The 12,318-nt window shown below is 40.1% G+C and overlaps 1 protein-coding gene across 1 annotated transcript in view; it reads left to right on the forward strand.

Annotated features, from left to right (window-relative positions):
* LOC309497286 (uncharacterized protein) overlaps positions 1 to 12,318 on the forward strand; it is a 38,271-nt gene that overhangs the window by 18,902 nt on the left and 7,051 nt on the right. The window contains exons 8-11 of the mRNA XM_082167512.1: positions 5,273 to 5,388; positions 6,611 to 7,274; positions 9,818 to 9,913; positions 10,001 to 10,234. Coding sequence (XP_082023638.1) covers positions 5,273 to 5,388; positions 6,611 to 7,274; positions 9,818 to 9,913; positions 10,001 to 10,234 — 1,110 coding nt within the window. The remainder of the gene's footprint in view (positions 1 to 5,272; positions 5,389 to 6,610; positions 7,275 to 9,817; positions 9,914 to 10,000; positions 10,235 to 12,318) is intronic.

Here is a 12,318-nt window from a genome sequence, read left to right on the forward strand (position 1 = left end):
AGTGGTGACTCTTGGTGTAAAGAATAAAACTATCTGACCTTTATGCAGGCTTCAGTATGGACTGTGTGTCTGTCCAGGTGGGTAAGTCATATCGGCAACATAACTGGAACACTGTCCATCCTCTGTATCTTCGGACCGACGCCTTGATTCCCAGGGGTTAAATCCTGGGCGTCGCTGCCTTTGGCTACAGGTCCACCACCAATCCACCACCAATCCAGCATCAAAGTCTTGCAACTTTGGGCCCTCTACTGACAGAAATAGCAGCCTATGAAGCTGGACTGAGCTGAGGCTGGTCCTCCAGTCGGACTTGATCCGTTTCATGGTTGAGAACACTCTCTCACACACAGCTGTGCTGACTGGCAGGACCAAGTAAATTTTCAGGAGTGTCACCAAACTCCGGTGAAATCTCTCATCTGAAAAGATAGGAAAATATAAGGTTACATACCTTACTTAACTGTGCAGTTAATTTAATGCTCAACACTTGAACAGGGGTTTCATTACTTGAAAGAGGAATTATTTACTGCGTCATCTCAGTTACAGTACGTACATTGTCAGGGCTTGGAAATACTGTGACTTGCTAAAGTAGGCAAATGACTAGTAAAACATAACCTTTCATAATAATTTCAGTAAATCAAACTGCAATTTTATATACAGCTAACAAAGTAACGTTAGCTTGCATTGCTAACGACATTGGCTACCTTAAATTCGGTAGGTATCCTCAGTATTTGCAAGCTAGCTAGACTTACTGTAAACTATATCTAAAATAATTTTGTAGACATAACAATGGATTTTGCCACTTTCTACCCGGCAGAGGCTGATTTACCAAGGGATACTTTAAAACGTGTAGCTACTTTACATCTGAACATTAGCTAATATTTAACTATGTACATTTCACCAATACAAATGCTGTTAATGCTTGTTTACAGTACGTCACTTACTTGTCAGCCAGGTTGGGTTGCCCCTGACAGACGCCACAGAACATTACTCTGTCTTCATAAATAACCCGGTCGAATTCATCTTTCCATTTGGTTACAAATTTTCGTTCCTGTTTTAATTCGTATGGTGCTGTTGGTGTAAGGTGAGTTGTTTTTGGAGCTTTTCCTGGCGCTTCGCCGGGCTGAGCCTGAAGAAACATCACTCTTCACTCCAGTCTCTACCACTGTTCTTTGAGGGAGGTAAAAATGTTTAAACTTGGACCGACTCCTGATTGGCCAATCAAAGCATTCTGAGTTGGACGCTGGTTCGACGGATTGTGGGGGAAAAAAATGTGTTCGTTTCAAACCGGTAAAATTAAATCTGTAAAATAGATGTAATGTGTGGCACATAACGTGAAGTAACATGGCATTTTATTTTGTTTGAAATTGAACTTGTCTAGTGGGACAACTAATTTTCTCTTCCACTTGTCCTACAAAAAAAATCCACTTGTCCCGGACAAGCGGACAAGCCTTAATGTCGAGCCCTCATTTAGGCCTAAACATTCAAGTAATTCAAGTGTAATCAACCGGTCTGTTATCCAGTATCCACTGTATCAGCGCTGGTTCCCGTGCCGGAGACTGACTCGCCTCTGCGGGGGAACCTCTAACTTTACACCGCCGTCCTGCGTCACTCACAGCCGAAAGATACTGCGACTCCATAACCTGCCAATAAACAAACAGTGCACAGTTCTGAGGACATTTTATCATCCAAATTAGTTATATTCATTATCTTTAGGAATATAGTCATGTGTTTTTTATGCAAGGCGTTACAATCATGTGAAAACACAGGCGGGACACTCGTTTAACTCGTGAGTAACATTGTGTCTCTGTATGTTCTTTTGCATTAAATAAAATGATTTAAAGCACATTAATGATTATACAGATAAAATAAAACATACACACACCTGAATTTCACAGAGGAAATGCACCAATTCTGCGCCGCTGAGAAGAGGAGAGGACTCGGAGAACTGTTCTGGAAACTGAGAGACTGGAGAGAGTTCATACAGCGCGCGCTCACTCAACCGTTGAGCTGTCGTCACGTCAGAGGGTGGGGGGAGGGGTGAGTTGTTTTAATTGAGTAAACTTAATCAATTTCTTATGTGTGTTAAATATTAATAATATTGATTTTAATTAAGTAATATTTGTGGTTCTTGAAACAGATCAGTTTAATTATCCATTCTCAAATATTGTGATGGAAATTTCACAAATATATTAGCTCAGTGTATTTTAAATAGCCTAAATAATTGGTTTGTCAAATACTAAATTATTTTAGTGAAAAACTTCAAACTTAAATATAACTGTAAATTTCAGACAAAATTAATTGTTGTAGTTTTTGGACTCAAACTATCAAGTAAATGATATTCAGAGAAATATGCTACTGTATCTTGTAGAATACACTCTAATAAATAATTTTGTAATTAAAATGTGTGCTTGTGTGTGTAGTTTAAATGTTTCATCTAAGGCTGATTATACAGTATATACAGTAACCATGATTGACTACAGGCATAGGGCTCGACTTAGGACAAGATAAGAACAAGCATGAGTGAAGAACAGCCTTATACTGATTGGTAAACTGCACTGTGTTTTATACACGTCCATGCTGGACATTCATATTAAATTAGCATTATTTTCCTATGTTTTTACATCATGAGAATCTATATGGCTTTAGTTGTATGTAGGACATATATGACATAATATGATTAAAAATACATTAATATTATGCAATTTATATATGTGGTTTTTGCAGCATATATGTCCCTTACAATATTCTGTTGGAACATATAAGAATCACAGGAGTTTTTAACAAACCTTTTCCATATGGGTATTTAAAGCATTTAGCTTTGGAAAGGCACTATATAAATGAACTGTTGTCACTGTGAAAGAGCGCTGCAGATGTGATTAAATCTGCGACACTTCTGGTATACCATATGCAAGAGATCCTGTTGAATATTCAATCTCCGACTCTCAAACAGCTCCTGCTACCTCTACCTTCACACTCCAGATCAAGAAAATGTGGTAGTTAGGATTTGAAAAACTCCACCGGCTGCTGGTCAAGTCCTCAGGTAAGTTAGTGATAATGATCTTGTCCCATCTACTCTGATTTTTCAAGTCATCAAGCTTCCCTGTCATCTCATCAACTTTCATTATGTACATAGTTCGACCTTATCTTCTGTGTCAGACACATGGGTTTCCAACTCCCTCAGCTGCGAACTTGTCCTGAACATTTGAAGCAGTAGCATCAAGATTCTCTGCAAATTTACTGAATTTGTCTTCCATCGCCGCCATGACACAAGCTTAGGCAGCTTACAGACTTATTGCCTCACTGCCCTACATTGCAGACAGCATTTGTGCAAGAAGTTATCTCACGAAACTGATTTCAGACAGACTTCTGAGGCTATTTAATGATCTACAAGAAAATAGAGAGAGCTTTGGTGATAAGTGAATATTTAATCACTACAATATTAATTTGAACTAATTAGCAATACATATTTACTCACAAACGGACCACCAATCACAACTTTTAGATGCCTCCTTTAATCTTTGGTTTTTTTTTCAGCTCAACTGTCACGGATTGCACAGGATTGTGGGATATTATAGGCAGTGAAGGATACATCTGTGCTGCCTTCAAAAATCAATAAGATGAAGGAATATTTCTGTAGACAGGATTTATTCTGTCCTTGCAATTGTGTTCTGATCAAAGTGTGATCACAGGTGGCGAGTCTCTTCTACTACTTTACAGACTTCTAGTTATGTTTTATTACGCAGTGCAATAACATTTTTCGATGTATCTAAATTAAACTTATGCAGACTGTACGGAACACAGGATGTGACACAAGCGTTGGATTCGGATGTGCCTTGTTCCCTTCCTACCTCTGTATGGTGCCTGAGTGTGGATGCAGCTTTTTCAGCTAAATCGATACAACATAGAGAGATAGTGCAAAATATCAAGGTTAGAAGTACAACCCCATTTCCAGAAAAGTTGGTAGATTTTGTAACATTCAGTGAATTTTGTTCATTATCTTGAACCTTTATTTAACTGACAAATGTACAAAGAAAATATTTCCAATGTTTTCACTGACCAACCTAATTTTATTTTGGAATACACATTACAAGTGTATATAGTGAATATTTGCCCAATCTTGTCTGATACAAGACAGCTGCTCAACATTCTGTGGTTGTCACTGTCCGATTCTCCTTTCATGATGGATCATACATTTTCAATGAGAGACAGATCTGGACTGCAGGCAGGCACTCCGTAATGTCAGTGGTACCGTCACACAAATGCAAGTCACCCATGCCGTGTGCACTGTTGCACCCCAATACCAGGACAGATGTTTGCTTTAGCACCTGTCACTGATGAAAGTCTGGTTTGGTCCCTTTCATCTGTGGGGCTGAGAACTCGATGTCCATTTTTTTCCAAAAACAAGCTGAAACATGGACTCATCTGACCACAACACACATTTCCACTGGGTTTTAGACCATCTGAAATAAGTTTAGGCCCAGAGAACTCGCCAGCATCTCCGCATAGAACTGATGTATAGCTTTCTCCTTGAGTAACAGAGATTCCAGTTGCATTTCTCAATGCAGCGTCAGACTGTGTTTAGTGAAAACAAAAGTACTCTTGAGCACAAGTGGCTGTATTTAACAGAGTGGCATGATGGTTTCTCATGCAATGCCGTCTGATGGCTCTAAGGTCACGCACATTCAACAGAGGTCTCCTGCCTTGCCCAACACAGACTGAGATTTCTCTGGATTCGCTGAATCATTTCACAATATCATGTATGGTAGATGGTGAAAGACATCAATTCTTTGCAATCTTGCATTGAGAAATGTGATTTTTGAATTGTTTGACAATTCTCTCATGATATTTGGCACAAAGTGGTGAGCCATGACCCATCTTTGCTTGCAAAGACTGAGAAGCTCTTTAACACCCAAATACGATACCCTCAACTATTACCAGTTCACCTGCTCATTGTCGACTGTTTCAAAAGAGTTGAATATTCTAACTTGAATAATCTTTTCACTTTTTATTTTGCCTCTGTCCCAACTTTTTTGTAGTGTGTTACAGCCATCAATATCAAAATTTGGGTTAAACTTTATTTTAAGGTGTCATTGTTGCAGTGTAATTATATATTTAAGTACTGAGTAATAATAAGCAACTACATGTACTTACTATAGGGTTAAGGATTGTTTGAGTTCAGTTCAGTGGGGTAGGAGGGATTGGCAGGGAGTTAAGCAGCTCGACAGCCTGGAAGGAAAAGCTGTTTGAGTGTCTGGAAGTGGCATTACTGATACAGCTGCAGAGGAAACTCTCTATGTTTTCCTGGTGGATGGCGGTGAGGATGGGAGGACGGAGGCTGGTTTCTTCTATCTCTGTAGAAAGTGGAGACACTGGCTCTAAAAGAGTGTCCAGGTGAGGTCCTCTACTATTTGCACATCTGGGAACTTAACGCTGTAGACTCTCGCCACAACAGATGTAAACAGTTAAGGGAGTGTGGGCAGTTTGGGATCTTCTGAAGTCAACAACCATCTCTTAGTGTGATCAACATTTAGAGATAAGGTGTTGTCGCTGCAGCAGTACACTAGTTAATTGTCCTTGGTTCTGTATGCAGTCTCATCCCTGTTCCTGATGACAGCAACCACAGTTGTATTATCCATAAATGTGATGGTATGGTTTGAGCTGTGCTGGGCAGCGCAGTCGTGGGTGAGAAGGGTGAACAACAGAGGTCTGAGCACAGAGCCCTGGGGGACACCAGTGTTCAGCTTGATGGATCTGGAGGTGTTCTTTACAATACTGACAGACTCGGGCCTGTTAGTCAGAAAGTCCAGAATCCATATGCAGAGGGAAGGGATCATTCCCAGTAGGCTAATTTTCCCAACCAGCCTCATTGGGATAAAGGTATTGAATGCTGAACTACAGTCTATGAACTTTTTCTGGAACTGGAACTTTTTTTTTCTTCTGTGTATGTGTGTGAGGATGAGGTGGAGTGCAGAGGAGATGGCATCATCATCATTCCTTCTGTTTATTTTATATTTATAATATTTCTGAATCTAAACAAGTCACTGTCAAATATTACAACAGAAAAAAGGGAAATCAATTCCAACATTTATGGTGGTGGTGAGCGGGAGAGCAAAAATGTTACATCTCTTTGCTTGATGAGATCACATGACCACCGTTTGCAGACAAAGATTTGTTCTTATATATAGTTGAATCCAGGGAAATAGCATTTCTTACAACACTGCACTCAAGTTTTAGAAATTAAGGCAATGAAGTAACTGGACACACTTTTCAGTCCTGCAGTTCAAGTGTAGTAATTAGGATAAAGTATTACTGCAGTTAGTAAAGGTGTTGTCCTGATTCTCAATAACTTGTGTTCTTTGAGTGACTGTTTGAGAATGACATCTAGTGGATGATTTATGATGACGTTACAGCAGGGTTCCTCTTTCTATTCCTGGAGAGACACAACAGAGTTTAGTTCCAGCTCTTACTGAACACACCTGAATCAACTAAGTTTTTGCATTTAAAAAAAAAACATCCAGGTGTGTGAGAGTGTGGTTGAAAATGAACTCAGCAGGAGTGAGGAACCTGCTTTACAGATTTGCAGACAAGTTTTTCACACATAACTCAAACACAGAACCAGGAAACAGGAAACTCTTCTGTTCAGGGAAACTGAAACTAAAGTGAAGTTGAGCTGTTGTGTGTTTGTGTCTCTGTATTCAAGCAGTAAAATGGCAGAAGCCAGAATTTATCAGGATGAGTTCCAGTGTTCAGTGTGTCTGGATCTCCTGAAGAATCCAGTGACCATTCCCTGTGGACACAGTTACTGTAAGATCTGTATTACAGGCTGCTGGGATCAGGAGGATCAGATGAGAGTCTACAGCTGCCCTCAGTGCAGACAGACCTTCAGTCCAAGACCTGCTTTAGCTAAAAACACCATTCTGGCTGAAGTGGTGGAGAAACTGAAGACTAAACTTCCTGCTGACTGTTACGCTGGAGCTGGAGATGTGCAGTGTGACGTCTGTGCTGGAAGAAAACGCAAAGCCGTCAAGTCATGTCTGGGGTGTCTGGAGTCTTACTGTCAAACTCATTTTGACTGTCATGAGGAATTTCACTCCCGTAAGCCACATAAAGTGACTGATGCCACTGGACGATTGCAGGAGATGATCTGCCAAACACATGATAAACTCCTTGAGGTGTTCTGCCACACTGATCAAAAGTGTATATGTCTGCTGTGTACGATGGATGAACATAAAAACCACGACACTGTATCAGCTGCAGCACAGAGGACAGAGAAACAGGTATGAACTATAAAGTAGACACTGATGAAATAATGCTGACTCTATTTATATTGGCACCCATATGATCAGGTAACATCATTCACACTGCAGACGTCAGCAGAAGTGAACAGAAGCTGCAAGCGGCTCCACAGTGAACTTAAAGGGATGGTTCGGAGTAAATTCAACCTAGGGTCCTTTGTACCATGACCTCAGGTAAACACCCCCCCAGAAGATTTTTTTTTCCCTTGGTCGAACATTATTAAAGTTAGAGCTTATTTAGAGATATCAGCCCAATGGCTTTTCCCAAATCACGGAAGTGACCTCGATGTCCGGGTTAGCGGTAGCATGAGCCCATCAGGCAAGTGTTATTTAAATAAACTCCTGATGTACTTACAAACTTTCCAATGCCTCATTTTATGAGTACAGAACCTATTTGTACTACCGTATAAGTTTGGTACCATTCTGGGCATTATTAGTGGAGTAATTTACGAGATACAAATGTGGATCCATTAGCGCCTGCACTAAGCCATCCAGCTGATATCTCTAAATAAGCTCTAACTTTAATAATGTTCGACCAAGGGAAAAAAAGCTTCTTTGGCTCGTGGTCATGGTGCAAAGGACTCTAGGTTGAATTTACTCCGAACCATCCCTTTAACAGAAAATTACTTAGAAAATTCACTGAACAGTGAAATGAAATTCACCATAAACATATTTATCAACTCAAACTTTTGTAAAACAGGCTTTGATGAAGCAACAGAGCCGGCCCGAGGCATATGCGAACTAAGCGGCTGCTACATATTAATTAACTTAAACAAGTGACATGAATGAATTAATGACTAATTCAAGACAAGAAAATTCTGATTTCATGCTCAATATACCTGCCTACAACTGCTGCTGTGTCTGCCAGTGTTTGAGTCATGCGCATAACCTCGCGTGCATAGACAATTTGTGCGCAAAGTCACGGTAATGTTAAGCCATGTCACAAAAATTTGACTTGATCAATGATTGATGATTGACAATTAAATCAATGATTTATCCTTTAAATTTAATAATATTCAGAACAGAACAAGAATTTAAAAAATAACTATAAACAAGCCAAAACGAAATAATTTAAAGCGAAAGTGAAAGTATAGGCCTAAGCGGCGTTGGGCTCACGTATCTCTTTCATTAGAATCAAAATGTTTCAACATTCGCAATGTATTTGGATGGTAAACTATTCTTTATTATAGCCTTTGTACTTCACTCGTGTTCCAATATCGACGGGAAAAAAATCATCCTCTTCACACACGCAAAAAAGTGCTTGGAAACATCACAGTGGAGCGGTGCTTACGCTGAATGGTACAAATTGTATTACTGACTATTTAAACAGAGCAGCGTAATTTTTATATGTTAGGTTGACTATTTTATTATTATATTTTATTACGGCTATAATGAACAGGCTGTGATGTCAAGATTACAATGCTGGAATATGTTGTATGTGTGTGTGTGTGTGTGTGTGTGTGTGTGTGTGTGTGCACACGCGTGTGTGTGTGTGTAAGGCGCGGGCGCGATCGAACAGTGGAAACATAAAAACATACTCTGTCATGTTCATACAAGACATCATTCAAACTGCAAAGTGTTGCAAAACGTTGGAGGATATTTTGCTAATAATTTATTTAATGTGTTTTGTGACAGTTTGTTTTCAGAAGTTTCAAAGGGTTAGTAAAAGTAGGTACTTATTTAAGTAGGCCTATCTATTTTTTATTAAATATTTATTTTGTATTAATACATAACCTCATTGTATTAATTTATAATGTAACATTATAGCGTGACATTTGTGTCAATAATCGTCAAACAGGTGACTCCGCGTGGTGGGAGGGGGCCCCCAAATCAAATTCTGCTTAGGGCCCCCAAAAGGCTCGGGCCGGCACTGTGAAGCAACATAAAATAATGGAAAATATTCACCTATTGTTTACAGACTATACTTCTGTCAGGAATAACGCAGTTAAATGCAGTGACAGACAAAAACACTTTCTGCTCAGTAAATCTGATTTGTATTGTGTAATGATAAGTATTGTGAAAAGTGCTATACTAATAAATGTGAATTGAATAAATCTGACTCGGTCCATTTGAACTCAGTCGTTTAGAGCTTCTCTTCAAGCTTTGGCTTTTGTTCAGTGTAGACTAATCAGTTTTTGATGGAAATATGATGCCAGTCTTCATGTTACTTAAAACGAATGATTCCCAATCAACATTTTATAATTGATGGCTGTTATTAACAGAAGTACTCAATGTAGAGATCAGTTATAAATTTTTTGTCCTATAGAGCCACATCTCTGTTACGCAGCAGAAACACTGTCAGTTTGAAGCTTTACATCTGTGTCAGTTTCACTTTTATGATACTTTGAGGCCTTATGCTTCATGTAAATTCATGTAAAATGTTGGAAACTGACCTATCATCCCTTCAGGAGTTTTAACCTACAGCCATTGGTTATTAATACTACTTTTACTAGATTCAACTCTTCACATGATGATATAGTGACAGCAGTATAAACTGACATCTCTGTTATTGATTTGTGGTGCAGAAGCAGCTGAAGGAGACGCAGAGATCGTTCCAGCAGAGGATCCAGCAGAGAGAGAAAGATCTTCAGCAGCTGAGAGAGGCTGTGGCGTCTCATAAGGTGAGTCTGGAGAAGAAGAGAAGTTTGAGATGTCTCAGTCAGTACTCACTGAAGCTCACTGTGTGATTGTGATGTGTGTCCTAACAGCGCTCTGCACACACAGCAGTGGAGGACAGTGCGAGGATCTTCACTGAGCTCATCCGCTCCATTGAGAGAAGCCGCTCTGAGGCGACACAGCGGATCAGAGATCAGGAAAAGACTGCAGTGAGTCGAGCTGAAGGACGACTGGAGCGACTGGAGCAGGAGATCAATGATCTGAGGAGGAGAGACGCTGAGCTGGAGCAGCTTTCACACACACAGGATCACATCCATTTCCTGCAGGTAACAGAGATCTAGAAGAACAGGATCCTAGTGGACTTGAGCAAGAGACTCACAGAGAAACATTTCATGAGAGCAGAATGAGCTGTTGACTAAAGTGTTGTCAGGAATTCAGTTTGTTGTGTTATATAATTATAAGGTAGATTCTCATCTGATCATCTTGCTTTAAAATAGACTACACTTGTGAATGCATTTCAGCTCTGGAAATCTCTTAGGAAACAATTTTCTGAGCTTTTTCTTCTGGGAGATACAGTGGGGAGAACAAGTGTTTGATACACTGCCGATTTTGCAGGTTTTCCCACTTACAAAGCATGCAGAAGTCTGTAATTTTTATCATAGGTACTCTTCAACTGTGAGTGACGGAATCTAAAAGAAAAATCCAGAAAATCACATTGTATGATTTTTAAGTAATTAATTTGCATTTTATTGCATGACATAAGTATTTGATACATCAGAAAAGCAGAACTTAATACTTGGTATAGAAACCTTTGTTTGCAATTACAGAGATCATACGTTTCCTGTAGATTTTCTATTGGGTTCAGGTCTGGAGACTGGCTAGGCCACTCCAGGACCTTGAGATGCTTCTTACGGAGCCAATCATTAGTTGCCTTGGCTGTGTGTTTCGGGTCATTGTCATGCTGGAAGACCCAGCCACGACCCATCTTCAGTGCTCTTACTGAGGGAAGGAGGTTGTTGGCCAAGATCTCATGATACATGGCCCCATCCATCCTCCCCTCAATACGGTGCAGTCGTCCTGTCCCCTTTGCAGAAAAGCATCCCCAAAGAATGATGTTTCCACCTCCATGCTTCACGGTTGGGACGGTGTTCTTGAGGTTGTACTCATCCTTCTTCTTCCTCCAAACACGGCGAGTGGAGTTTAGACCCAAAAGCTCTATTTCTGTCTCATCAGACCACATGACCTTCTCCCATTCCTCCTCTGGATCATCCAGATGGTCATTGGCAAACTTCAGACGGGCCTGGACATGCGCTGGCTTGAGCAGGGGGGACCTTGCGTGCGCTGCAGGATTTTAATCCATGACGGCGTAGTGTGTTACTAATGGTTTTCTTAAAAACTGTGGTCCCAGCTCTCTTCAGGTCATTGACCAGGTCCTGCCGTGTAGTTCTGGGCTGATCCCTCATCTTCCTCATGATCATTGATGCCCCACGAGGTGAGATCTTGCATGGTGCCCCAGACCGAGGGAGATTGACCGTCATCTTGAACTTCTTCCATTTTCTAGTAATTGCGCCAACAGTTGTTGCCTTCTCACAAAGCTGCTTGCCTATTGTCCTGTAGCCCATTCCAGCCTTGTGCAGGTCTACAATTTTATCCCTGATGTCCTTACACAGCTCTCTGGTCTTGGCCATTGTGGAGAGGTTGGAGTCTGTTTGATTGAGTGTGTGGACAGGTGTCTTTTATACAGGTAACGAGTTCAAACAGGTGTAGTTAATACAGGTAATGAGTGGAGAACAGGAGGGCTTCTTAAAGAAAAACTAACAGGTCTATGAGAGCCGGAATTCTTACTGGTTGGTAGGTGATCAAATACTTATGTCATGCAATAAAATGCAAATTAATTATTTAAAAATCATACAATGTGATTTTCTGGATTTTTGTTTTAGATCCTGTCTCTCACAGTTGAAGTGTACCTATGATAAAAATTACAGACCTCTACATGCTTTGTAAGTAGGAAAACCTGCAAAATCGGCAGTGTATCAAATACTTGTTCTCCCCACTGTATATTTAGCTGCCAAACTCCACTAGTGCCACTAACAGTTCAAAAATTCCCTAACATTTAAACTTTTTTCCTAAACAAATGTTTCCTCCTGGTTCCTTACATCATGATGAAACCAATGATTTTGATTGTACCAATTTTGAGTAATGTTCACCAAAGTTGCTTCAGCTGAACTTAAATCCTGATAAAATGGATTTGCATTTTTATAATTGTTGGACTGTTTTTTTGAAGATCGCACTGATGAGTATCTTACTCTAGATTGCATAGTGCACTACCCAGATGACTCCCTGTGCACCTTACAGTAATGTGAAAAAGAAAGCACACTCTCTTTGAAATCTATGGTTTTACATATCAGGA

The sequence above is a fragment of the Leuciscus leuciscus genome (assembly GCF_965113295.1).
Source record: "Leuciscus leuciscus genome assembly, chromosome: 4".
NCBI lineage: Eukaryota > Metazoa > Chordata > Actinopteri > Cypriniformes > Leuciscidae > Leuciscus > Leuciscus leuciscus.